The 27,485-nt window shown below is 40.3% G+C and overlaps 4 protein-coding genes across 5 annotated transcripts in view; 2 read left to right on the top strand and 2 right to left on the bottom strand.

Moving 5' to 3' along the window:
• The window catches only part of sec24b (SEC24 homolog B, COPII coat complex component), a 33,373-nt gene extending 29,551 nt beyond the window's left edge, over positions 1 to 3,822 (bottom strand). The window contains exons 1-2 of one of the 2 annotated variants that reach the window (XM_034689453.1): positions 3,500 to 3,822; positions 459 to 1,130 (exon numbers count right to left, since the gene is read on the bottom strand). In XM_034689453.1, the coding sequence (XP_034545344.1) occupies positions 459 to 1,130; positions 3,500 to 3,575 (748 nt within the window). In that variant the 5' untranslated portion in view covers positions 3,576 to 3,822. The remainder of the gene's footprint in view (positions 1 to 458; positions 1,131 to 3,499) is intronic. The other variant, XM_034689452.1, reaches the window with a different exon arrangement.
• The window catches only part of LOC117817031 (leptin receptor overlapping transcript-like 1), a 762,389-nt gene that overhangs the window by 110,506 nt on the left and 624,398 nt on the right, over positions 1 to 27,485 (top strand). The window lies entirely within an intron of this gene.
• Positions 6,272 to 13,007, bottom strand: LOC117817023 (thiosulfate sulfurtransferase/rhodanese-like domain-containing protein 2). Its single transcript, XM_034689465.1, has 9 exons — positions 12,600 to 13,007; positions 10,424 to 10,716; positions 10,211 to 10,319; positions 9,966 to 10,085; positions 9,375 to 9,480; positions 8,549 to 8,664; positions 7,413 to 7,571; positions 7,020 to 7,158; positions 6,272 to 6,899 (listed from the first exon to the last, which is right to left on the bottom strand). The coding sequence occupies exons 1-9, from the start codon at positions 12,729 to 12,731 to the stop codon at positions 6,670 to 6,672; spliced, it is 1,404 nt and encodes a 467-aa protein (XP_034545356.1). The 5' UTR covers positions 12,732 to 13,007; the 3' UTR covers positions 6,272 to 6,669.
• LOC117817017 (nuclear cap-binding protein subunit 1) lies at positions 12,989 to 27,063 on the top strand. Its single transcript, XM_034689457.1, has 23 exons — positions 12,989 to 13,213; positions 15,873 to 15,961; positions 16,089 to 16,189; positions 16,290 to 16,446; positions 16,526 to 16,633; positions 16,845 to 16,966; positions 17,082 to 17,151; positions 17,266 to 17,481; positions 17,566 to 17,663; positions 17,760 to 17,823; positions 17,911 to 18,021; positions 20,044 to 20,108; positions 20,212 to 20,274; positions 20,361 to 20,435; positions 20,560 to 20,663; positions 20,905 to 21,027; positions 21,800 to 21,902; positions 23,711 to 23,804; positions 23,915 to 24,018; positions 24,253 to 24,370; positions 24,464 to 24,607; positions 26,268 to 26,381; positions 26,467 to 27,063. Exons 1-23 carry the CDS (start codon positions 13,180 to 13,182, stop codon positions 26,578 to 26,580), a joined length of 2,391 nt encoding a protein of 796 aa, XP_034545348.1. The 5' UTR covers positions 12,989 to 13,179; the 3' UTR covers positions 26,581 to 27,063.

Genomic DNA, 27,485 nt, shown 5'->3' with positions numbered 1-27,485 from the left:
GGAGAGCAAGACTGAACTAACTGGGGAAGAAGACCAGCTCAGTCCTGGACCCTGTGGAGGTGGTGGCTGACAGGAGAATTATGGCCAAGCTGTCGTCTCTGATGGACTTTTTTTTTTATATATATATAAATTCTTGTACTTAACACCTTCTTGTTTGCTGCTGTAACCATGAATTTCCCTGTTGTGGGACGAATAAAGGAGTATCTGATCTTATCTGTACGGTGGTGAATTGTTCTCCAGTAAAAATGTAAAGCTATATAAAAGGGACACACAGATAGACAAAAAGATTCCTCACTCATCAAAATGTTTGACAGCAAAATAAATGATACCAATCCTATTTTTTTTTGTCTTATTGTCCAATACCACTTGCATATAGTGACTCAGAATAAGCTGATAATCCTGAGGGACATTAAAAGATCTATTCATGGTGTTTTCTTTCCAGATCCTTGAATACACACCTGCGCTTCCTTGACCGTTGACTGTTGGTGCCAACTGACGAGGAGGGGGCGCACTGTACCCAGGTTGCACTGCTGTCGTGGAGGCTGGCCGAGAGCTGTTGTACTGATGTAGGGGTGCACCCATCTGGGTGGGATTGACACCAGGTGTTGAGTTGCTCTGGGTGGAACTCAGGGTGCCATACTGGCTGCTTCCTGGTGCAGAGGGGTAGGAAACAATCGGGTAATGGGCAGCTCCAGGGTTGCTAGCCGGCGCAGACACCAAAGTGGGCTGCTGCTGCTGCTGCTGCTGCTGTGGGGCTTGCTGTGCTGGGGGAGAGTAGTACAACTGCTGTCCATAGTAGGATCCTGGACTGGCATATGGTGGGTGCGGCTGCTGGTTGTACTGAGCATTTGATGGCGGCGGTCCTGAAGAGGGGAGTGTGGCATATGGCTGAGAAGAAGGAGCACTGTATGAGGATGGTGCTACATGATGCTGAGGGATGTGGTGATGCTGCTGCTGCTGTGGCTGATGGTTGCTCTGGTGGTAGTTAGCACCATGGGCACTGTTTGTAATGGAGGCTTTACTGGGAGCAGGAGTGGAGTGGGCAGGGATGGTGGGATAGCTCTGTTGTTGAGGTGGGGCTCCATAGCAGCCTGTAGGTGGATACATAGATTGATGTGCCTGTGCTGGACCTGAAAGAAACAACACATTTAATTAGTTTAGAGCAGAAAATACAACTATTGTGGTTATTGTAGAGCAGGAGGAATAAGGGACGAGGTGGAGCGGCTGACTGGGTGGTCCAAGGACAAAAATCTGGCCCTTCAAGACCAAGGAGCTGATTGTTGATTTCAGGAGGTAAAAAACAGACATCCAGCCTCTACTCATCGGCAGTGAATGTGTGGAGTGGGTCTCTGACTTCCGGTTCCTGGGTTTCTACCACTGCTCCGTAGAGAGTGTTCTGTCTGTGTGTGTGGTATGGAGAGGAGAGGGTCATCACTACTGCCTCAGAAATCATGGGCTGCCCTCTCCCATCCCGAGATGAACTTTATAGCGCACGGTTCCTCAAGAAAGCCAGAAACATCCTCAGGGACCAAACACACCCGAGACATCACCTCTTTGAACTTCTGCCCTCGGGTAGGAGATACAGGACATTAAAGACAAGGACAAACAGGCTGAAAAACAGAGCAATAAGTGCACTAAATGCTAAGTAATGCAATATAAAATGGGACTGTGCCATCTTCCTGTTCTCTGAATGCCTGCCTGTTGAATGCTGGATGTGTCTCGTGTTTTTAGTTATTTATGTTTATCCACTGTTTTTATGGTTTTTAGGATTTTTTATTTTTCTTTTACCAGGGGTGATTCCAGGATTGGATGTTTAGGGGGGCTGAGCACCCAGAGAGCTGCCCGGCCGGGGAAGATAAATTTCACTGTTTTGTACATTTCAATGCAATTTCATTCCCACATTTGTGAAAGAAAAGTATAACACTTTTTGGGAAAGTCTGTGACTAAATAAAGGATATTTAAATGCTGAGCCACAGCAAAAGAGAAATGGATTGGAATCATAAAAGAAACATATGGTAACCCTAATTTTTTGGGAAAGACAACTCATTTAGATACAGCAGCTCCTCAACATATACATAAACAGTATGTATGTTTCTGGAGCAAATCAGCCCCCTATAGGGAGTACCAAAAATACCAAAAATTGACATTGGAGTTATTTTTTGGACTTTCATTTGAAATGCAATGCACAACATGTAAAACACATTAACAGAAATGGACTTCTTCAATGTTGTTCTCTGCCTTTTTCCTTATTGTCTGTATTATATAATTTGATACGTTTTGGCTATAAACATGTTTATTAATGCTGCAAAGATCGTCTTTTTTTTTTCATTCATGTCTATGTGGTTTTTGGTCTTTCTGCAGCCAGCCTCAAGTGGATTCTTGATGTATTGCAGTTTATAACACTTCTGCATGGGCTTCATCGTTTGAGACCGGAGGTTGCCGCTTGGTTTTTACGTATGAAAGGCACTATATAAATAAAGTTGAGTTGAGAATAGCTGATTTGAATGTAAGTAATGCCTCTGACATGGAAAATAGCCAATCATGTTTGAGAATTTCAGGGTGGCCACAGGGGTGGCTAATCAGTTTTCAGAGGTGGCCATGGCCACCCCTTGCTCCACCACTGATGCTGGGATTCAATTTAGGGGTGCCTCAGCACTATGCCCATGTCTTTTACTGCTGTTCTTTTATGCATCTTTTGCACTGAAAGGGGTTGCACCTCATAATAATAAAGATATATTCTATTCTACTCAAAGAAAGACAAGGACAGAGATTATCAGTGGCTGTAAACAACAGGCTTCATCAGCATCTGTTCCTTCAGCAGTGAGGGTTAATACCCAGTTAGCCTCAGATTTAGTATGCACCCCTGACAGCATAGTAACTAATGAAAGTTAAGTGTTTAATCGAAAATTCAATTAAATGATTGTTTATTATACCTCCAACACAAATGAAACACCATTAACCGACGATGCGCCACCTGTCAGCCTGTCATTATCCTGCTAACACTTAGCTAGCTGCTGTTAAACGTTAGCTTGATGCTTTTAGCCCTACAGCTAGCTTGTGTGAACAACTAGCATTAGCTGAAACACTCTTTTTATTCTTAAATTCAACGGTTACTCAAATAAATCCATCATATCACTGTTTCAGATTAACCCCAGGGAGCTTTGGTACAAAGAAACACAGAGAGAAACCTCTCGATCATCAATCTGACACCACAGAGAGTTAGCATGTTAATGTTAGCTTACTAGCTACTCGCATCACCCCGGTGTTTCGGTTAAACAAGTTATCGTGTTAACTGGCGACTAACGGCTGAATGTACCGGTGGTTATCATTGTTACAACAGCAATTTAAACATCAAAAGAGTCATTTCAGGAGCCTCTTTGTTTAGTTTTCCATCATTGTGTTGAATATACACACTAAATATGTCTTCATGGAAGAAGTAAAAGAATGAGTCGCTAGTTGATACGGTCACACTTTATAGCGAAACACCAGCCTGCTGTACCGTTCTGATAGGGGGACGCAGCTCCTCCGTTCTGGCTGCAGCTGCTGTTCAGGTTTGTGAAACCCGGCGTAGACATCTCTCAGTCCTCCAGTCCTCTAAGCCCACAGATACACGGCTGGTGGGTAAATACACATGAGCTGTGCAGTCCCGAATCCCGGCTTCAGCCCCAGATTGCGGTGGAGAGGCTGCTGCTGCTGATGGGTGAAGACCCGGGCAGCCTGGCCAGGTCCGCTGGGCTGAGAGCTGGAGCCTGCAGCCGTGTGATGGTGAGGATCTTAACGGACCCCTGGCTCTGGTCTTATCACTCCCTCTGGTGGACTCTCCATGAAAGTATGTGTTACTAATTGAATTTATCAGATGCGTTATTTAATTGAAAAATCTTTTGTTTCAAAATTAATCATTTATAGAGAAATTTAATCCTTTTTATAAGGGATGATTACATTTATATAGAAATACATATGACCCAATAGTTCACAAGTTATTAACACACATACCTTTTAGGTAAGCTTTTTTTTGTGCTAAATTCATAAAGTGTGCATACAGCAAAGTATACCTTTTATGCATGTTCAGAATATCAATCTTTTTTCTTTTTTTTTATAACTTTATTTATTGGAAGCAGTTTCAGTGGTAGCCGCAAAGAAAAAAGTACAATGTGGTACAGAGGACTTCCATTCTTCCCATTTTTCCCCTTTTTTTTTATCCTCCCACAAACCCATCCCACTTGTACTTCAAAGAATAAAATGTAAACAATACAGAATACATACAACAATTACACAAATGGGGAAAATAATAAAATCCAACCCAAATGTAAAAATTAATAAATAAGAATAAATAAATAAAATGAAGGGGGGGCTCAGTCATCACAATCAGGCAGGGAAGTCAAAGATTCAATATGATTCAAGAGAGGGCTCCAAGTCTTATCGAATGTGTTCGAGGAACCATTAAGGGAAAACCTGAGCTTTTCAAGTCTAACAGACAGTAACAACTCTTTCACTCATCTGTTATGAGACGGAGGTTGAGGGTGTCCCCTGGCCAAGAGGGTGGTAAAGGCAAGGACAGTCTGCATGACTTTAGATGTAACAGGCTGCAGGGGGGCGCCAAACAAGGCCAACAGAGGATAATAATAATAATAATACCTAAGTTTTATATAGCGCTTTTCAAGAACTCAAAGACGCTTTACAAAAGAGACAATAAATAAATACAATAAAGACATATAAGACAAGCACACGACAAGGGAAGAGGTGGAATAATTAATGTGTGGGGAATGCCTGTTTGAAAAGGTCAGTTTTTAACTCAGGAGTGATAGTTATAGAATATGCTGTGCTAAGCGTTTGAAATATTTCGGACCAGAATGTGGCAACCCTGGGACAGATCCAGAACATATGAAGAATATCATTCTTAACTCTTCAGCCTGGTTTATGTCCATTATTAAAGTCACTCTTTCTGTCTGTCTGGTATACAGTGGATAGCAAAAGTCTACACACCCCTGTTAAAATTCCAGGTTTTGTGATGTAAAAAAATTAGACCAAGATTAATCTTTTCTGAACTTTTTCCACCTTTAATATGACCTATAAGGTGCACATTTTTTTCAATTAAATTGTTCATGTTATAGGTCACTAAAGGTGGAAAAAATTCCTGACATGATTTATCTTGGTCACATTTTTTACATCACAAAACCTGGCATTTTAGCAGGGGTGTGTAGATTTTTGGTATCCACTGTATGTGTGATAAATAAATGAATAAAAACTTGTTTGATGTGAATTTACCCTCAAGACATGTAAATGACTCAAAATGACTACACAAACTACTTGATAATATTACCTGTACAATTGTATTTTGCAAAGTGAAATGATGCAGCTGTATCTTTATTCCATGCAGGCCTCCCAGAAGTTAAAAATGCATCACGCTGATATTAGGTGTGGTTCATGATTATTGAATATTCGTTCAATACAAATTTTACTCAAAGTTAATGGGGTTATTATACCGCAGGTCTTTTCTTCCTGCAGTGGTCAGACTCTATAATCAATGATATACTGTATATATATGTGTGATTTTAAGGTATGCTTATTTTTTACCTCTTTCATTTTGATTTTAATTTGAATTGCTTATAACTTTTTAATAATTGTTAAGTTATAGGCTCTTGTTTGCTTTATATATTTATTTTGCACTGTCTACTCTGTTACTGTAACACTTGAATTTCCCAGTTGTGGGACAAGTAAAGGAATCTCTCTTCTCTTCTCTTCCTTTTTTTATTTTTACAATTTTTTTTTACCAGCACCCAGCTGTGATGCGTCAAAAGTAGCTGTAGCTGTGAGATTCAGAAATGAAGAAATAGCAGACTTCTACAGCAGTCAGGAGTTTTGTGTGAAATGTATTTCCCAGTAAAACTATCTTAATTAAATTAAAGCCATAATGTGACTATTCAATAAATAGTTAAATAGTTCCCAGTGACTCTGGAATATTATTTTTGCTCGACCCAGCTGAGATCTGCTGATATTTCATCTGAACTCCTCATCTGACATTAAAACTTCTTCCACAGCCTCTGATTGACACATTTAGGTGAATTCAGTTTAAAGGTTTTATCTGAAGTAAGGCGCTCAGATGTGTTGCCGCCTGTGGTTTCAACAAAGTTAAGCAACACCTGCAGTCACAGTAACCTGCTTTTCAAAAGATGGTTCCATTCACACTTTTTATCCAGAATACCATCATGCCACTTGAATTTTGAATTGTCTGTCAGACTATCAAACAAAATAAAACACACGTAGCAACATAAACACTTGTAAGAGCACTGGTTTTTAAAAGGAGGATACAATCCCAGTTTTACTGAAACAGGCACAACCACAACATATTCATGTTTCCTGAAACCAAGCTTTCAGAACGAATGATGCATTGAAGTTTCACAACATTTGGTAAATAACACTAGAGGTGTCTGCAGATGCAAATAAACAGTTTCATCATTTAATACAAGGTTTGCACATGACACTGTCTTTAAAACAAACTGTTAAGACACAGAACATCTGTCACCATAATATAAAAAAAACTCATGACTCTCAAATGACTGGAAACCTTGAGTTAATTGTGGTTTTACAGTCTGATAAATATCTTCATTTGTATGCACATGAAACATTTTGTGACCGAAGTACTGGTGTCCAATCCTGTCTGCCTGGTCTCTACACATCCTGAGGGATTCTGGGGCGTCCACCCGTGCACTCGCACTCCTCTTTATGATGCTGAGGAGCAGCGGATTCCTCGCTCCGAGCCTGTGCTTTGGTTTGGCAGGTGGGGCAGCAGGCGGTGTGTCCGGCCTCTCTGCAGCCGTGACAGGACAGAACCAGCTGACAGCAGAACTGGGTGGAGCAGAGCTTGTACTGGTCCCAGGGAGAGCCGCAGTACCTGCAGTCTGAACAGACACACAGACTTTTAACTATATGCACTTCTGAACACAACACTGAGCAAATGTTATTGTGTAGTTATGTTTTCAGATACAACATGCTGAAAAGAGGCTTTGAGAATAATAAACCTGAGATGACGTCATTGTTGGAGGAGATGGTGTATCGTTCGTCAAACACAAAGAGTTTCCCACGATAGAAACCATCTGGAAACTGCTCCAGATACTTGTGGATTCCACCTTTCAGCTGGAACACCTCTTTACACACATCCTACGGGCAGGACAGAAAACAAAACAATCACAACACAAACTAATCCTGCTTTGTTTTTATCAGTCGTCTGCTCTGAGTGGATATTCATCTAAAGTCACAGCAGAGAACGACTGAACAGTCCCCCCTTGTGGGGAATTAGCAGCCAGCTTAATGTGAGTCACTTTCTGACATTCCAGTTGAATAAGAAGCCTCCAACTTTACAAAAATCAATCATGCTGCATTTTTTAGTCCACATCCAGGATATGTCAGCTTACTTTTGAGCGGAGGTAGGCAGAGCCGCGCTCACAGCGGATCCCTCCTGTGCAGTACATCAAAACCTTCTTGTCCCTGAACAGCTCGAGGTTCTGGTCGACGTAGTCCGGGAAGTAGCTGAACTTACGAATATCAGGGGCCAGGCATCGTGTAAACTGTCCCTGGAGTGAGAATAATCATGTTTTAGAACATTAATAAAAACACCACAGTCTGTCTCTTGTGCTGTTTTATTATGAGAACTGTGAGGAAAAATATTTCCCCTACTGAAGGTCAAACACTTCTGAATGTTGTTGTAGTTTAACATCTCAAATATTTTATTTTTCTATTTGGTCAAAAGGCGACGTCAGCACTGCTGGTGCCTTAGGGGAGCAAATGTCCTCAATGCAACCAGTTAGAAACAGCTTTTTAAAAGACAGCTGGTGCAGATAGCTTAACATTGCTAATTTACTCTGTTGGCCCATCGGTTGATTCTCCTCAATTGGAGGCTCCTCCGCCACCCCTTCAAATTCTCGTTGGATCTGTGAGGTGCTTTATAATTTGAAGCTTGAGAAGCTTAGGTTACCACCAAAAGGCTGGGTGAAATAATTTCATGTTACTTGGGATCCCTTTTTGAACTATATACATTCTCTAGATTTCTCCTCGGAGTTGGAGGACTGATATGTGCAATTTTAACTTTCTCTTTGTTATCTACTTTATCTAATATGATATTGTAATAATAATAATATTTTATTATTTTTTTCCCATTTATTATCTTAATTATTTTATTTTATTATTTATTTACTTATGCATGTATTTATTATTATTATTATAAATTGTTTTTGTAGTTGTTGAATGGCCTTGTAATGGGTGGTGGGTGGGAAAGGGAGTTGACATTCAGATGTGACAACTGATGTATATTTTCATACCTTATGTTGTATATCACTGTCTTTCTAAAATGTTTAAAATGTTCTATAAATAAAGTTGGGGGAAAAAACACTGCTAATTTATGAATTGACCTAATAGCTATGTGTTATTGTTTGTTTTGTCTTGTTTTCTTTGTGAGACTTTTTATGCTGCTGTCTTGGCCAATGGGAATATTCTTGATAAAATAAAGGTAAAATAAAATTAAATAGATGCTGCACACTTCTAAGTTACTTACAATTTTACTCTCATAAAAGTTCCTGCAGTCCAGGAGGATGGTGTCATTGCACAAATCCTCTTTGGACAAGAGAGCCTCCACTTCTTTGTGAAACTCCTCTGGCTCCAAATGAACTCCTGAGAGGAAACAGAGTTTGAACTGAGGGATGATACAAACTTCAGAGACCATGAAATCAGCTGACTTCTGAACATTTTTATAAAAAAGTCATATAAAAGATAAAGCTATCTATAATAGAGAAAATAATTTGGTGTGGTATTATCAAGTGGCAACCTCCGGTCTAAAAATATGAGTCAATGCGGAAGTGTTAAAAGCTGCAGTTCATCGAGGATTCGCTTGAGGCTGGCTCCGGAAGTACCGGAAGTCACATACACATGAATGGGGAAAAGACGATCTTTGCAGCACGAATAAACATGTTTACAGCCTGGTACAAAAGATGAGTGTAGTCTGAATAGCTAATTTCTCAACGTCCTCTCACTGTGAGGGGGGTGAATTTTTTTCTAATTCGGCAATTTCAAAGATATTGAGATTACTAGTCTTCCAATGAGAGGCTCAGCTGCCTGTGGGAACACTGCTGTTGGCTAGGAGGCTCAAGGACCGCCTCTTTACGTCACACTGGCTCGACAGAAGCAATATGGCTGCCGCAGCCGATTGGTCTCAAAACAGCTCTTCAGAAACAGATGGGTGACGTCACGGATACTACGTCCATATTTTTTACAGTCTATGGGTATTATTTAAAGAACTGGGCTACATGAATCATTAATGACAGAAACAGTGGAGGGATTTTTGCTGTATAAAAAAGTCTTATTGATCTTTTAATAATTCATACCTGCCAGTTCGTAAGAGAGAGCGTCAGGATCAACTCCCATTGGGACAATCTCCTTATAAACTCCCACCCTCAGGTCTGTGAAGCACTCTGCTCCACCATCACTCTTCTGATCACACAAACACACATAGAGAGAGATTCAATTCACATACATAATGCACCAGTAACATCAAAATGTGATTGGGGTTTGCAAAGTGTTTTGATTTTTGCCTGTAAAATGTTTTTTTTTGTCTGTTTTTTTTAATACTACTCTTGGTTTTGCCTTCCTGGTTTACAGCCAGATGAAATCTGTTCGTTTACAAATGTTTGATGACTTGTTGAGTAGCTGACTCTCCCTTCTGTTTAGTATTTTTTTTGTCTTCCATTTACAGAGATTGGGTGGGCAGGGACTGGTTTGATGGTTGATGATTGATGGAGGCGGGAGGGGCTTTGCTTTTCTATTTTTGTTATTGTTTGTTTTTGTTCTGTTACAAAAAATATATTTCTATAATAAAACATTTTTTATTTGGAACAACAGAATTACGTATTAAACATCAAATTAAAAAGAGCATTTCATTATCATCCAACAAGATTTATTTTTTATACTAGTCTGACCTTAAAATCCTCCTCCTCCATCTTGAACAGAGGGTGTGAACACACGGCTTTGATGTAGAAGTCAGTGGCCATGTTGGTGCCGCCAACGGTCCCATTGATGCCTTCAGTTGCAATTCTCACCTGAAGAAGGTATAATGTCATATTTTCAGCAATTTAATAAATGTTTCCTTCCCTTTTCGGGTTTATAAAAGCAGTCTTTTTATCAAAACATACATTCTGCATCCACAGTTGATAGATTTATTCACCTTGCCAGTTAAGTGAAGCTTCTCACACAAAGCTTTCTGCCAAGCACAGATGACGTGTGGATCGTCCACTTGGCAGTAGTGATAATAGAGGAGAACCTTTCCTGGACCCCTGAGAAAATAAACAGAGACTTCAGCCGGGTTTTCATTTAAGACAACACAAAAAGGTTAGGGTGGCAGATAAACCGTAACATAAGAATGTAGTTTGAGCCGTACTTTTCAAGCTGCTCTCCAGCGATATGACCAGTTTCAGGGATCCATGCAGAGATGTCCACTGGCTCGGCCTTGCACTTGTTTGCATGGAGCGTTTCAGGTTCTTCTTCTCCTAGCTGGCTCGACAAACACTCATATGAGGCCTGTGTGAGCTGCTGGATTTCAGCATCGTGAGCCCTGGCGACGTGTTTATGAATGGCAGAGTGTTCCCTGAAGGTCTCGCCACAACAGCACCAAAATGTGCTTCCTGCCTCAGGGTTGCTGTCCTGCTTCGATGCCACAAAGACAGCAAATGACTGTAGAAAAGACATGGGAGGATAAAGATTATTTATCAGATGTAAAGGTTAGTAAAAACACAGAAATAGAAAGCATTGTCTGCGTGACAGCCCTTGTCAAATTCATGTCTAAGTTTGGAGCAGTCCAATGAAAAATGTTTGTCCTTTCTGTTTACTTTAAATAACTGTATGAGAATAAAGAGGGTTTAATTTATTCACAGATAAAGGAAAGAAAAATGTGTATCAGAGTTACTTTTTCTTGATTATCCCAGTCATTATCATACAGCACCTTAGATTAATGTTGACCCCTTGATAGATCATAGATACCTGGTTGTACGGTGGCCCTGAAGGGCAAAACAAATTCACAAAAGATGAAACACTTTTACAAAGTAGGAGAAAAATTTACATTTTGGAAAACAAATTTACAAAATCAATACACTTTTACAAGCGGTGAGACAATTTTACAAACGGCGGAACACGTTTACCACTTCTGAAACAAATTGACATTTATTTTTAACGGAAAGGGAATGTGCCAAATACCGGAGGTGATTCGGGAGTGATCGAGTGTTTTCAGCCGAACTTTTGGGAATTCTCTGGCTATGTGGTGGGTGGAGGAGGTTAAACCGGCTACCACCATGATATACTCAGATTCAGCGGCTGCTCTGTTGGCTCTCCATCATGGGACATCTAGGGCTCGTCCGGACCTGTTGTGGGAGATCCTGTGCTGCCTCTTAAGGGTTGAGAAATCAGGGTGCTCCGTTGAGTTTATGTGGGTGCCTGGTCACTCAGGGATAGAAGGTAATGAAATAGCAGACAGATTAGCGAAAGAGGCTCTGCGAAAAGACTCAGTGGAGTTTGAGGTATTGATGGGAAGATGCGAGTGGTACAGTATTTGTAAGGAAAAATTAGAGCAACAGTGGCAGAAAGAATGGACAGAAGAAAAAAGAGGAAGGCAGTATTTCTCTGTGTAGCCATCAATTAAATGGAAAAGGATGGTGTTAAAGACTGGGCGGAGGGATGAGGTGGTCCTAACCAGGCTTAAACTGGGGCACTGTGGGCTGGCCCAGTACCTTAAAATCATAGGGAAACATCCAGATGGGTTATGTCAGTGCGAGATGCCTGAAACAGTTCAGCATGTACTTTTCTCTTGTATAAGGTATTGGCATGAAAGGCGGATTCTGTGCAAAGAACTGTCGGATCTGGAGGTCTCTCTCTTTTCCTGTAGGACTATATTTACCGCTGGTGCGCAGTCTCCGCTAATTTGTCGGGCGGTCTTACGGTTTTTAAAATCAACTGGGCTGTATGCCAGAAAGTAAGTAGGTGTTCAATCTAGCCTGTGGAGGGAAGCATTACACTCCCCAGTGTACAGCCTGCCGGAACCCCATTAGAAGAAGAAGAAGAAGAAGAAGAAGAAGAAGAAGAAGAAGAAGAAGAAGAAGAAGAAGAAGAAGAGTGATGAGTGAGGGATCATTTAGTTTGTTTGGATAGAGCTATTTTTTACAGTACATGGGATGGAGAGAAACCAAATGGAGCGACGTTTGGTACCGGATCACTTCCGGTGTTTGGTACATTCCCTTTCCGTTAAAAATAAATGTAAATTTGTTTCAGGAATGGTAAAATTGTTCTGTCATTTTATTTATTTTGTAAATTTATTTTCTTAAATTTTATTTTTTTCTTGTTCTTGGTAAAAGTGTTTTGCTGATGTAATTTTGTTTTAAAAATGTAAAAATGTTTTCCAAAATGTAAATTTGTCTCCAACTTTTTAAAATCTCTTTTGTCCTTCAGGGCCACCGTATGGTTGTAACGCCTATAGCATAAATCATAATGCTACATAATAGGCAATACAGTTGTGTCACATAGATAAACAGCATCAGTCAGATGTTGAGGGATTTGTTGTCACTTACTTTCCTCCTACAGAAGCTGTAATATCTTCTTTGTGATGCAGAAAGCTGCTTCTCTTGTTTAAGCCCATTAGATGTCGCAGTGTCCAGCTCCCAGTCCAGGAAATCAGAGCACGGGGAGTCACTTGGTTCCATTTTTTTTCACAGCTTTTTCAATATTTGTGTTATCTTCGATAGCTCACAATCGATCTATGGCAGATAAATATCTCTTCTTGAAGTCTAAAATAAGCTCTTCACACTTTGATGTCTAAACATGTTAGGCTGCAACATCATGAATGTATTGAAAGTGAATAAATATCACAGATAGAGTCCACACAGTGTAAATATCCAGCAATCGGGAAACGTGCAGCAGCAGAAAACAAACCAGAGAGTTCAGTCCGGACGAAAATAGACGACGCACCTTCCGGTTAAACCCAACGTACCCCGGAAGTGCATCACTTGAATCAGACCGCTGTTATTTTTCTGCACTAGCTTGTAGCGGCCGGGCTGAACCTTCTAGAAGCGTGTGTAGCCGAGCTCTCACTTCTTTGCTTTGTTTTCAGTTTCTTGAAGAATCATTTTGCAGTTAAGTCGAGTTTAAAAAATGTCCCGGAGACGACACAGCGACGAAAACGACGGTGAGTGGAGGGTCCGTGTGTTAGCTAGGCTGCTGGGCTAACGGCTGGAGGCATGCTGATTGAATGATCGTTATACAAGGCCTGGGCTGGGGTTTATAACATTATACACAAAATATAAACCACTAAAACACACTTTATATTTTTATAAGATTGTTTTTTATCATGCATAATGTGGAAATGCTCCAGTGGATGATAAGAAACCGGTGTTTCGGTTTAAGGAGTGACCCCGTACATTGGAGGCTGTTAGCCGGACGCGTCTTTTGTGTTCCTAGTCACAACAGCTTTTGAGAAGTCTCTCTTAAATGCCTTTAAGTTTCCATATAAGACATATCCAAATTAGTATATATATACATATCCAATGAGTATATTTTGTTATTATAATGGAAATTAAACAATATGGAGTGTTTCAACAGCTACAGAAACCACTGACACATTCTGCTGATGTTCGTTTCTAAGGAACAGCAATAATGTTAAATGTTACAATGTCATTTAGCAGTCTCTTTTATCCAAAGCGACGTACATACGAGAACAAGAACAACACAAGCAAAGATCTAGACAAGAGGAAACAAGATCAGTAAGAGTAACAAAGTGCTTCAAGTCAATTTGGGTGAAGGTTACCTGGTGCAATTTTTTATCGTGCAATAACATACCTTATCTATTTATCAGATAGAAGTGTACATAGAGTGTATATATCTGCAATAGTTGCCATATTTTATTTTATTATATTATATTTTATAATATTTTATTTTATTATATTTTGTAATATTTTATTATATTTGATTATATTATATTTTATTATGTTTTATTTTATTTTATTATACTTTATTTTATTATATTTTTTTCTATTATATTTTATTTTATTATATTTTACCCTTGTCATTGCTATTATTACGGTTATATATTTTAACTATGTTAGTACATTGTTGTATTCCCCTGTCCCGTGTTATAAGCAGCTATAAGAAAAGAATTTCCCCCAACGGGGGACATATAAAGTATATCTTGATAAAGTATATCTTAGGTACTGCCAAGCAGTGTAAAGGCAATGCACAAAAGTAAGTAAGGAATTTTTTATTATTATTATTAAATAAAATAAGGACCATCTACAATGAGGCAACCAAACCATTTAAGACCTTCCATTATCGTCATCAACAATTAACATCACCACAATAATGACCAAAGTACCAAGTGCTGGGTCACTCCAGAGCTGAACACAGATTCCCAGAGTAGAGCAGGACAGTGTGAGTCAACTGTAGCTGGAAGACATGATCTGCCACTGGGGACAACAGTGGAGAACAGTCTAGCTAAGTGCACAGTGCTTCCTAAAGAGCTGGGTCTTTAGCTGTCTTTTGAAAGTAGAGAGGGACTCTGCAGATCGAATGGAGTTGGCCAATTCATTCCACCATTTAGGGGCAACAGAAGAGAAGAGTCAAGCTAGTGATTTTGATTTTGAGGCCTTATGTGCTGGAAGCACTAGGTGCCTTTCAGAGGCTGAGCGTAGCGGGCGAGAAGGGGTGTAGACCTGGATGAGGGGTTCCAGGTAAACTGGAGCGGTTTTGGTGACTGCTTTGTAAGTCATGATTAGAGTTTTGTATCTGATACGAGCTGCAATAATGTTCCTGCATATTTAATTATCCAAAAGTGTCAGAATCCCCAAAAATCCCAATTCACATTTTTTAAATCTCAGTATTAACTCCATTATTAACCATTTAAAACAATCTTTAGTCCGTTTGTGTTCTTTAGTTCTCACAGATCATGGTTCAATGAGGATAACTCACTCCTTTTTAAGGAAAAATCATGTTAAAAAGTTTTTAAATGTACATTGGAAAGCCCTAAATATAAATACAATAGTCTTACATGACTTAGATTTTATTTTATTTTGAATTATTATTTTTTATGAAGTGATGTTGATACATTAACACAAGACACATCTTCTGTCACATGCTGCCCAGATTTTTAGGCTGTATTTAGCTGGTTTGGAAGACATATGTTGCCTAAAATGTGAAATGAACAATTTTAATTTTATATATTTGAAGTTTCATACCGAAAAATACTTTTAACATTTTATTTTTAGATTTTTGAACTTTAAAAAGGGGTCAATTTAACCCACAACATAACAGGAGGGTTAAGTCGCTCCTTGTAAATCACCCCTGAAGGTATTAATATTGATGTAAATTTGACTATTACATAAAGTATTATTAGCTAGTGCTCATAGTCAGGGGTGGTGGGCGGTAACCAGCTGATGTGATGCGTACAAATAGCTCAGTGAGAGTAGCTCTGAGAAGATATATTTGTACAGTGTGAGTCATACATGATAAACGGACTGTGGTCTGATGTGTTACCTTTTTAATCAATACAAGAGAAAATCCACCACAAATATCTTATATTCTGGATAAATCTCTTCACAAAAGAGCCAAAGATGATAACTGATACTTGATGGCCATGATCATTGGATCCTCTGCAGTGGAAATCACTGCATTGTCTCAAAATGTGCTGCCATCCAGATGATGTCCTTTTTCAGGAAGACTTTGCATAATGCAGCAAGATAAGACCAAACCACATTATTATTAGTCTTTTTTGAAGATCTTGGTTTGTTAATCTGGTGAAGGTCTTCTTTCATGTCCATCACTCCACTCACTTTGTGATCTTTGTCTCCCTCCAGGTGGTCAGGCCCACAAAAGGAGGAGAACATCAGAGCCCATTGAAATTGAGGACCGCTTGGAGTCCCTGATATGTCGTGTTGGGGAGAAGGTAAACAGATGAAGTTCTTTCTCAGTCCGTTGACCTTCACATCAGATGCGTCTCACTCTGATTACTGCATTTCCAGAACCTGCTTTGTCAAACCTTGCAGATGTTAAAGTGCATCATTGTCTTACAGAGTACGTCGTCCCTGGAGAGCAACTTGGAGGGCCTCGCAGGCGTGTTGGAGGCCGACCTTCCGAATTACAAAAACAAAATACTGCGCATTTTATGTGCTGTGTAAGTTCAGCCCTGTTCTCGTCTTTTGAGAGAGAGAGAGAGAGAGTGAGTGAGTGAGAGTGAGTTAGATTCTCACTGAGTTGTGTTTTTTTTCCTCCAGCGCCCGCCTCCTTCCTGAGAAGCTGACCGTGTACACGACTCTCGTCGGCCTGCTGAATGCCAGGAACTACAACTTTGGGGGCGAGTTTGTGGAGGCCATGATCCGACAACTCAAGGAGACGCTGAAGAACAACTTGTACAGTGAAGCCGTTTACTTGGTAGGCTGACTTTTTTTAAATAATGAACTGAAATCAATCTCACCTTTTCTTCTTTTAACGATGTTTTCTTTGTTTGAAGGTGCGATTTCTGTCAGATCTGGTCAACTGCCATGTGATCGCTGCTCCCTCAATGGTGGCCATGTTTGAAAACTTTGTCAGTGTTACACAGGAGGAAGACGTACCTCAGGTGGGTGAAGGGGTTAAGATGGAGTGATGATGGGCTTTCATTTTAAGATTGAAAAAAAACAATAAGACATAGCAATGGACTGCAGAAACTAAATGTGCAAACACTATAAATAAGGGCTAAAAATGGGACTGACAAGAGTTCATAGAACTGGCTCGTGTGGCTATTTATTCATAATTTAATCCACATGTCATGGTTCTGCTTCTATCCTCAGGTTCGATCAGACTGGTTTGTGTATGTGGTTCTGTCCTGTCTTCCCTGGGTTGGTAAGGAACTTTACGAGAAGAAGGATGTGGAGATGGACCGACTTCTTAGCCAGATCGAAGGCTACCTCAAGTAAGACATGTACCACATTTTCTCTCCTCCTTTTTTCCTCCTTGAATCACCTCTTTGAAATGATTTTATCAGTGGGCTGTTCCTTTATGTTGATCTTTTTTTCTTTTCATTCCAGAGGCCGAGTAAAGACACACGTCCCCATGCTGCAGGTGTGGACAGCAGAGAAGCCTCACCCACAGGAGGAGGTGAGAGATGGAGGAGCAACTCTTTGATTGTTGAGAAAATAACTCATCTGGGAGCTTGCTGTGTGAGCTTCAGGACTCTTAAGACATTGTGTAATTATTCTGTCCATCCCTCAGTACCTGGACTGCCTCTGGTCTCAGATTCAGAAGCTGAAGAAGGACCGCTGGCAGGAGCGACACATCCTTCGTCCATACATCGCTTTTGACAGCGTGCTTTGTGAGGCTTTGCAACACAACCTGCCCCCCTTCACCCCACCGGGCCACATGCCTGATGCCCAGTACCCCATGCCCAGGGTCGTCTTCCGCATGTTCGACTACACTGATGCCCCGGAGGTATATTTAAAAAAAGACTAATTTTAACAAATGCTTCCATGAATGTTCTTCAGAGCAGAGTTATTAATATGTGAAACCCCTCAGGGTCCCGTTATGCCCGGCAGCCATTCTGTGGAGAGATACGTCATCGAGGAAAATCTGCACACTATCATTAAGACTCACTGGAAGGAGAGGAAAACATGGTGGGCAGAGAGATTCATGGTTGTTGTATTTTTGTCGTATCTGACGCTGCATGTTGAACACAAATGTTTTAACCCCTTCCTTTTATCCCCTCTCAGTGCTGCACAGTTACTGAGTTATCCCGGGAAGAACAAGATTCCACTGAACTACCACATCGTGGAGGTATGCTCCTTTTTAAAAACTAGATTCTGGGAAGTAACAGAGATATTTTAAAAAGTGAATGTTAATCCGTGTCTCTGTTCTTCTCAGGTGATCTTTGGAGAACTGTTCCAGCTGCCCGTTCCACCTCACACTGATGTCATGTACACCACACTGCTCATTGAACTCTGCAAACTGCAGCCTGGATCATTGCCACAAGTTGTATCCTTGATCGTTCATGTCCACACTGTTATCCAAGACGCCTACTTCTCCTTGCAGAACGTAAATCAGTCAATCAATCAATCAGTCAATCAAGCTTTATTCATATAGCACCTTTCATACAAATCAAATGCAACCCAAAGTGCTTTACAGCAACTGAAAACAAGAAAGAAGCAGAAGTAAAATAATGGCATAAAGACATATTAGAAAACATATATGGATTTTAAAATAGAGACTAATGCACACCAAAAGCAATAAAATATGTGTAATTCAAATAAGTTAAAGCATCAAATTAATATTAAGAATATTAAAAGTTGGGGCGCTGGTGGCCTAGTGGTCTAAGCGCCCCACATACACAGGCTACAGTCCTCGTCGCAGGGGTTGCCGGCTCCATTCCCAGCCGGTCGACCATTTCCTGCATGTCTTCCCCCGCTCTCTACTCCCCACATTTCCTGTCTCTCTTCAGCTGTCCTATAAAATAAAGGCAAAAAGGCCAAAAATATAACTTTAAAAAAACAAAAATAATATTAATAGTTAAAATAAACACATTTAAAAAGGGTAAAGGTAAGAGTTGAAAATAAAATGAAGGCTAAAAATATCAATAAAACTGAGTACATAAATTAAACAATAAATAAAATAAAATAAGATAAACAGTTAAAATTGATAAAATAATAAAGCAACATTTAAATCAATATAAAAATCAAAGTAAGTTATAAAACCCTACATAAAAACCAGACTGAATAAATACGTTTTAGAAGTGTCATGTGATCTTTAGTCCATGATCGGTTCCTCTTATTAGTCCGATTATGTGTCAGTTTCATCTCATGTTGTTTGTATGCAAGTCAAGCTTTATTTATAAAGCACATTTAAAACAACCTCAGTTGACCAAAGTGCTGTACAGATATTAAAATACAATATAATCATACACAATATAACAATAAATAAAAACAATAAAAGAATAGTAGGAGCTCAATTTAGGAAATAAAAGAGTAAAGAAGTAAGAAGCCAAGGATTCTTGTTTAGCTGGGACTGAACGCCAAGGAGAAAAGATAGGTTTTTAGGAGTGTTTTAAAGTGATCCACAGACTGTGCAGCTCTAACCTGGAAAGGTAGGCTGTTCCACAGCTTTGGGGCCGCCACAGAGAAGGCTCTGTCCCCACGAGTACAGAGTCTGGACCGAGGTACTGCCAGGAGCAGCTGGTTTGATGACCTAAGTCCTGTGAAGTACTGTGAGGCTGTACAAGGTCTGATAAATAAGACGATGCCAGACCATTTAAACACTTTAAATCAATTGATAGTTAATTGATAATTAATAGGACCTTGAACTGGATCCTAAAGTTCACAGGCAACCAGTGCAAAGACTCAAGGACAGGACTGATGTGATCCCGCCGTTTCTTTCCAGTCAGCAGGCGGGCGGCTGCATTTTGGACGACCTGTAGACGGTGCAATGCTGACTGGTCGAGACCAACAAACAAAGAGTTACAGTAATCTAAGCTTGAAGTAACAAAGGTGTGAATAACTCTCTCGAAATCATTTCTGGGAAGATAAGGCTTCACTTCTGCTAATAGTCTTAACTGAAAGAAGCTTGTTTTAACAATAGAGCTTATCTACTTAAAGTCACTGTCCAAAATAACTCCAAGGTTCCTTGCAAAAGGGTGACAGTAAGACTCATGCATGTGATTCTGCACACATCTTTATTTAAACAACATAATTACCTGTAAGTGAAGAGTGAAAGACAGCTTTCCTGCTAATGAGGCTGATATTTTGCAGAAAGGTCTTTCAGAATGTTTGTGTTGTTTCCGTCTTGATTTGAAAGATTGAAATGATATTTTTAAAAGATGTTAAACCAGAAGTTTTGCCTTTTAATTTAGCAACATAAGGAAACTCATGATCATTCTCCCACACAGCCACCTCCTTGTTTTGATTTTTTGCGGCTGCATTAACGATTAGGTGTGATGTTTTGAAAAGCTGTTGTGATAAGAGTGTGTGTGTTAAAAGAGACTTTGCCTTAACATCCGTCTGTCAGTTGGCTCAAGCTACAGAGATGCTGTACATGAGACTGGACACCATGAACACCAGCTGCATAGACAGGTATCATAACCCCACCTTTTACTGTAACCAATCAGAAGACCGAAGCTGAAACAAAGCAGTGATCTAATATCCCGTCTTTTCATCTCTTTGTGTTCATTTCCAGACTAATCAACTGGTTTGCTCACCATCTGAGCAACTTCCAGTTTCGATGGAGCTGGGACGACTGGTGAGTGATCCTGTGACGGACAGAGAAAGGCTTTAACGTCAGCCTTTTCACACTTTGGATTAACAATCTGTTTCTTTTCTTTACAGGTCTGACTGCCTGGCTGTTGATCTCGACAAACCTAAACCCAAGTTTGTCAAAGAGGTCCTGGAGAAGAGCATGAGGTATTAAAGCATCACTCACCTTTCTACATGTTTAAATATCTAATCCTCCTCTCATGCATGGTGTTTCATTCAGCTTGACTTCCTCGTTGAGCTAAAGCTCGTCTGTTTCTTCCTCACCTGACAGACTCTCATACCACCAGCGGATAGTGGACATTGTTCCTCCGACCTTCTCAGCGCTCATCCCAGCTGAACCTTTATTCAGCTTCAAATATACAGAAGAGAATTCTGGTAAGAAGTCATCAGATGTCCAGTTTATACAGAGACAGTCAATACACTGGCCTTAAAGGGATTGACACAGCCTGGTCTGACTTGTTTCAAGGCCTCAAACAGTGACATGTGGACAGAATGAGCTGAGACGACTTAAACACGAATCCTCTGTCCGCCTTCAGTGGTTTCAAAAGATCATTCTCTGACTAGAGTAAAAGTTCAGGAATGAATACTTGGTCTTAACACCTCCTCTGCCTCACAGCTTCGTTACCAGGCTACCCGGTGTCCGTCACCGTCTCAAACGCCATCAAGAACCGAGCAACCAACGAAGAGATCCTGGCCATCCTCAAAGACGTGCCCAACCCCAACCAAGAAGACGATGATGGTTTGTCTCTCTTTTGATGTATCTGTAGGGTTACGTGTTGTATGCAGACTTCATTCACACCTATTAACGCCTGACAAGTGCTCTAAAGCAGGGGTCGGAACACCCTGGGGGGGTCGCGAGACACAAATGGGGGGTCGTGAGATGTCTTCCAGAACGTTTAATTTTACAGTTATCCAGAAAAAGTACATTTTACCCATTATAGTAAAAATCTCAACAAAGATAGTAGCTAAACTTGAATTAAAACCTTGAAAATAGAAAGTTCAATGAGTTTTCTGCCTTTCTTTGTTCCCAGATGACTCCTAAGTTTAGAGTTAGTGAACAGTTAATCATCAAAAGCATTAGTAGCAGCAGGTTAATTAATAACGGCACAGGAAACACAGACACATGCTCATATAGGTAGGGTCATTTTCTGCAGACCAGCTAAAAGAAGCCACATTAAATCACTTTGAGGGACAGTGGGGGTCACGAGTCTTTGGCATCTTTATTTTGGGGGTCGTGGCCTGAGAATTTTGGGAACCCCTGCGCTAAAGACTGACATAAAGAGATGTTCTTCCTAAAGCCTCCACTTCAAAATACAATCTTAAATTTGATGTAAAAGTAGATAAATGATGAAACTAGTCTCGAGATTTTCCAAGACTTTAAAAAGTCATCTTGAAAAACTTGTTGCTCATCAGGTTGTGGTGAAGGTGTTCTTCTTTAGTTAAATATTTCAGTCTGCAGGGTTAAACAACATGTTCTCAGTATTTTCCTCTTCTTTATATTCCTCTCTCAGACGAGGGTGAGACCTTTAACCCCCTGAAGACCGAAGTGTTCCTGCAGACTCTGCTCAATCTGGCAGCCAAATCCTTCAGCCACTCCTTCAGCGCCCTCGGCAAGTAAGTTTCCCCGTCATGAGAAGAAGCTCCTTTTTTTTTTTTTTTACTTCTGCAGTGTCGACCTCAGGTATGAAAGAGTATAAATTCATATACACTACTACTTAAAAGTTTGGAAACACCTTCTCATTCAAGGGTTTGTATTTATTTAAATTATTGTAAACACTGTAGATTAATACTGAAGACATCAAAACTATGTAATAACATATATGGAATTATGTGATGAATAAAAAAGTGTGAAACAAAGCAGAATATGTTTTATATTTTAGATTCTATAAAGTAGCCCCCTTTTTCCTTCATGACAGCTTTGCACACTCTTGGTATTCTCTCAGTCTGCTTCATGAAGTGGTCTCCTGGAATCTGGTTTCTAATTAACATGAGTCTTGTCAAGAGTTCATTTGTAGAATGACTTGCCTTCTTAATGTGTTTGAGACCATCAGTTGTGTTGTTCAGAGGTAGGGTTAGTACACAATGGATAGCTCTATTTGACTACTGTTGTAATCCAGATTATGGCAGAACCAGATTATTTCATAGTTTGGATGTCTTTGGTATTAATCTACAATGTTGAAAATAATTAAAATAAATAAAAATTAATGAGAAGGTGTGTCCAAACTTTTGACGGGTAGTGTAGGTCATTTTTTAACATTTAGTTTAGATGTTTCCAGAGTTTAATCTGAGTTAGGAAAGAATGTTTGGGGGGTTTTCTGCACCCTCTGTCTTTAAAAAGTCTACAGTCTGGATTTAAATTTGCAAAACTTAATCTCCCTGAATGTTTTTATGCACTCTGCATTCTACCTACATTTTAATATTCAAACTTCTATTTGTTTATGATTTTTTAAGTTTCTTCTTTAGTTTGAAGCACAGTTAGTTTCCTTTGTGTACAATATGTGCGATATAAATACATTAGCCTTAAATACCCTCAGTTAAATCCCTTAAATCCAGACTGGCTGTATGATTCTGATCAGCTGATCAGTTCTCAACTTTATTTATAAAGCACCTTTCATAAATACAAGCATGCAGCCCAAAGTGCTTCACAAAGAACAGAGACAGAAAACAACAGAGATTGAAAATAATAAAAGACATAATCATGAATAAAATACTTAAAAATTAAAATAAAAATCAATACAGTAAATTTAATAAAATAAGTAAGAATAGAAAGAAAAGTTAAAAATAAGCTTAAGTTAAAAAGATCAAATAAATAAAATAAACAAATGTTGCTACAGCAATGATTATATTAATTCAGGCCAGGGCTAAAAATAATGACTCCAAGTTTAAAGCCAGATTAAAAAGGTAGGTATTAAGTTTAGATTTACAAACACTCAGAGAGCTCGCCGTTCTGACGTCCAGAGGAGAGAGTTCCACAGTTTAAGTGCATCAAAGCTCTCTTGTCGGTTTAAAAGGGAAGCATTCGAGTTATTTCTTCTTTAATCTACTCTGTGAGTTTGATTGGTTTTTGAAACTGGGTTGCATTTTGCCCGGTGTCCTTATAAATACATCTCTTCTCCTCGGATCTAAACCTGACTAAATGATAGTTAAATAGAAGAAAAGACGATGACAGTACTGTGAGGGATAAACAAGGAAAAAAGACGCCTCTATAATCGAGCAAAGTGAGAAGATGACAGAGACTCTGTCGCCATGACATAATGAAATAAAGTGAAAGTCGAATTAAACCATTAACTGACCGCCTGCAGTATTCAGTGCTGGTTTACATTTAATTAAACGATCTCTACTCCTTCTACTTCTCTGGACCACATCACTTTGTTATAGTTGAATCCATACCTGTTGGCCTCACCTCCATCTAACCCCTCCAGGTTTCATGAAATCCTGAAGGCCCTTGCAGACAGCGATGAGGGCAAACTCCACATCCTGAAGGTGGTTTATGAAGTGTGGAGGAACCACCCACAGGTACAATAACAGAGGGAGATTAACACCCTGGATGTGTCTGTAAGAATGTCAGTACTGCAGTTTTCATGTGTGGGTGATGTGATGTGATGTGAATGTACCCCGCCTTACAGATGACCGCCGTGCTGGTGGACAAAATGGTCCGGACCCAGGTGGTGGACTGTGCAGCTGTGGCGAACTGGCTCTTTTCTCAGGACATGGCTCATGAGTTCACCAGGTGAGACATCAGAGTAATAAACATGAGCAGACGGGCGCTGCTTCAGCTCAGTGGGTGCTCCATGCTCAGAGGATTATCACTCAGCATGATCGCCACTCTTGCCCTCTGCTCCTTAGTACACGTCAACCACTTCATCTCTTTCCACATGTTACCGTCGCTCCAAAGCCAAATATATTTGGTGCACTGTTTTTTCTCTCTGCCTGCATCTATCAAATAAAACCTGTTCCCTTTCAGACTCTTCGTCTGGGAGATTCTTCACTCCACCATCCGAAAAATGAACAAACACGTCCAGAAGATCCAGAAGGAGCTGGAGGAGGCCAAAGACAAGCTGGAGAAGCAGCAGCATAAAAGAGTAACTATGTCCTTCTCGTTAGGTCCCTCACTGTCGCATCAAGCCGTTTTAAAGCTTTAGGGTTAAATGTTTGTTCGTCTACTCGTTCCCCAGCAGAGAGACAGCGGCGATGAGGAGGACATGGACAAGAACAGCGAGGATGAGGAGGGTCAGCTGGAGGAGCAGATCGAGAGGCTACAGGAGAAGGTGGAGTCGGCTCAGAGCGAGCAGAAGAACCTCTTCCTCGTTATCTTTCAGGTACTGAAGGTCGACTGATTACATCATCTCTTCTTCTGCGCTTGAAGGCAGTGCGGTCTCTCTGATAGCCGGTTGCCTGCTTCCAGCCCCACTACGATCTCTGTTTACTTCTCCGCAGCGGTTCAGAGCGTTTTATGTTAACCTACAGCTGATACATGTTGCTGTTTATCATACAGACATGATTACATGAAGAATAGAGAGGAGGAGATGAAATACACGGACGATAAGATACTCCTTTATTCGTCCCACAGTGGGGAAATTCATGGAGTTACAGCAGCAAACAAAAAGAAGAATTTCAACAAGAATATATATATAGAAAAAAAAATGCCATCAGAGATGACAGCTTGGCCATAATCCTCCTGTCAGCCACCACCTCAACAGGGTCCAGGACTGAGCTGGCCTTCTTCCCCAGTTAGTTCAGTCTTGCTCTCCTGTATCCTGTCCGCCCACAGCAGGTGAAATCCTTCCAATGTGGCGTTCATGTCTGGTGTTAGCTCTGTTAGCATGATGCTACTCTGGTGCTGGGTTAGCTCATCCACCTTATCGTAGATAGATCTTACATTCCCCATAACGGTGGGTGGAAGGACAGGTCCATGTCGCCTTTTTAAGCTTGCACCTCAGTACCAGCACGTTGTCCTTGCCTCCTTCTCCTCAGCTCGCAGGGAACATCGGGGCTATCATCGTTTAGAATCAACATGCTACGGGCTGCTAACAGCTGATCTCGTATGTAAACAATGTTTACCATGGTTACACAGGATCTCTGGACACAGACAGGAACAAAAATAGCACAAACACCCCTGCAAACGCAGCCAGTTTGGTGTCTATGGCCAACAAATGCACCCATGAGGAGAACTAACCGGTATTCAAAGTCTGCTATCAGGCTTTTAAACTCAGACGGCAGTCTTTCTAGTCATTTTAAATAACATTGGAATGACAAGAGATTATAATGTCTTTTAATCGTTGTCGTATTTTACTGTTATTTATTTATTACATTAACTTATGCTGTCCTCCACAGACCCTCTAGTCCCGTGTACAGACCCGGTGCGTGACTTGTAGCATGTATATATGATGGATGTGTTGTAGATGTTAAATGTTGTATGGTAAGCTATGAATGAATTGCCCTTCTTGGGATCAATAAAGTTGTCTGAATCTGAATCTGAATCAAATGAGTCATTAAAAGACATGACTCCAAATACAAAGATAACAAAACAGATATGGAATAAAGAACAACGAAGAGAGAGCTGCTGCAACAAGCAGCCATTGAGCGGCGCTTAGAAACAATCTCTAGAAAGAAGGAAATCAAAGGAGGTTTTTGCATTTTCCCCTAAAACTGGAACAAATTGTATCCCAGGAGAGATTTTTATTTTACCAGGACAGCTGGTGAATAAAGAGAACAATTCTGAGGAAAACGGGACGGTTGGCAACTCTAACACAGACCTCCGGTGTAAGCTACGCCGTCAATTTGACACAGAAGTATAAATCAGCCTTCAGCTGTGCCGTTTTTCATTTCCTGGAGATTTGTGTAAAAGTAGGGATTCAATTTGTTGGAAACGTAGCGTTTAAAAACGAGTAAATCTGATGAACCTAGCTGAGTTTAGTTATGACTAAGAAGGAGGTGTTGCATGAACAGACTCTTTAAATGCTGTTTCCTCTCCTGCAGCGTTTCATCATGCTGCTGACGGAGCATCTGGTCCGCTGTGAGACGGGCAGCGTCGACATCAGTACGCCCTGGTACAAAAACTGCATCGAGAGGCTGCAGCAGGTCTTCCTCATGGTAAAGAATTCACCTAAACTCACACCACAGTCGTACAAAGTGTGTGTGTGTGTGTTCTCTGTATGACGCTCTCTTCTTCCTGCAGCACCATGTGACCATCCAGCAGTACATGGGAACCCTGGAGAACCTGCTGTTCACCGCAGAGCTGGACCACCACATCCTGGCCGTGTACCAGCAGTTCTGTGCCCTGCAGCTCTGAGAAACACACACACTCACACATGCACTCACACTCACACAAACACACACACACACACACACACAAATGATTGGATAAAGTGAAATGTGTACTCATGCTCTCACAGTACCTGTGCTAAACATACACATTAGAAACTACCAGCTCTTGCATCAAGAATCTCATTTATGTTTTTTTAAATTGTGTTTCGGTGCCATTCAAAATGTTTCTGTGCAACAGCAGCTGAGGACGGTTTTCAAAGTAGGAATTTAAACGTTAAGTCTGTTTGAAACATTGGCTGTAGTGATCTGTTTTTTCGTTTCGTTTAATTTTCAACCTGCTCGTGTTCTTATGAATGGGTCTTTTTAAAACTGTGCTGACACGAACAGAGGAGGAAGCTTCAGGTTGATGCCGATTAATTCCGAATCTAGAGGGCGCTCTACTTTTTTATATTTGTTTTATGTGGAATTGGGAAAGAATTAAAACTCTCCGGAGTCTTTATCTGCCTGATCTGTGGTGTCCTGTCTTTTCTTTACCTCTTAGAAAACTACACACATGGTTTGTCTCTAGTGATGGTGCAGATTGTTTGATTTCTGATACATCAAAGTCCTAATAATAATTATCTTTGTTTTCAAAAACCAAGTTACAAAGTGCTTCACATGGGCAACAAAATAAAACAGGCAGTTCATCTAATCACATGAGTCAAAATAAAGAAATAAAACATTGTAAAATCAAATCAACTTTATTTATATAGCACTTTAAACACAGCACAGTTGATCCACAAAGAGAAAATGAAAAATAAAAATCACACAAACAGGAGAGAGAGGGAAAGAAGAGTGGTAAGAGAGCAATATAATCAAAAATGAGATTAACATTAATAATAAAACAGTAATGACAAGAAATACAATTAACAGTGCAGTGAGTATCTGAGC

The sequence above is a fragment of the Notolabrus celidotus genome, chromosome 8 (assembly GCF_009762535.1).
Source record: "Notolabrus celidotus isolate fNotCel1 chromosome 8, fNotCel1.pri, whole genome shotgun sequence".
Taxonomy (NCBI): Eukaryota; Metazoa; Chordata; class Actinopteri; order Labriformes; family Labridae; genus Notolabrus; species Notolabrus celidotus.
The sequence above is the reverse complement of the archived record's forward strand: the minus strand, read 5'-3'. Positions and strand labels throughout refer to the sequence as shown.

Excerpts from the sequence above, each read along its gene's own strand:
- LOC117817023 (XM_034689465.1), bottom strand. The coding sequence starts at position 12,731 with ATGGAACCAAGTGACTCCCCGTGCTCTGATTTCCTGGACTGGGAGCTG. Across the intron at positions 8,665-9,374 it reads TCTCTCTTACGAACTGGCAG|GAGTTCATTTGGAGCCAGAG; the intron begins GTATGAATTATT and ends GTTTCCTCTCAG. Across the intron at positions 7,572-8,548 it reads ACTTTTATGAGAGTAAAATT|GGACAGTTTACACGATGCCT; the intron begins GTAAGTAACTTA and ends TTCTCACTCCAG.
- LOC117817017 (XM_034689457.1), top strand. The coding sequence starts at position 13,180 with ATGTCCCGGAGACGACACAGCGACGAAAACGACG. Across the intron at positions 16,190-16,289 it reads CTGCGCATTTTATGTGCTGT|CGCCCGCCTCCTTCCTGAGA; the intron begins GTAAGTTCAGCC and ends TTTTTCCTCCAG. Across the intron at positions 16,447-16,525 it reads ACAGTGAAGCCGTTTACTTG|GTGCGATTTCTGTCAGATCT; the intron begins GTAGGCTGACTT and ends CTTTGTTTGAAG.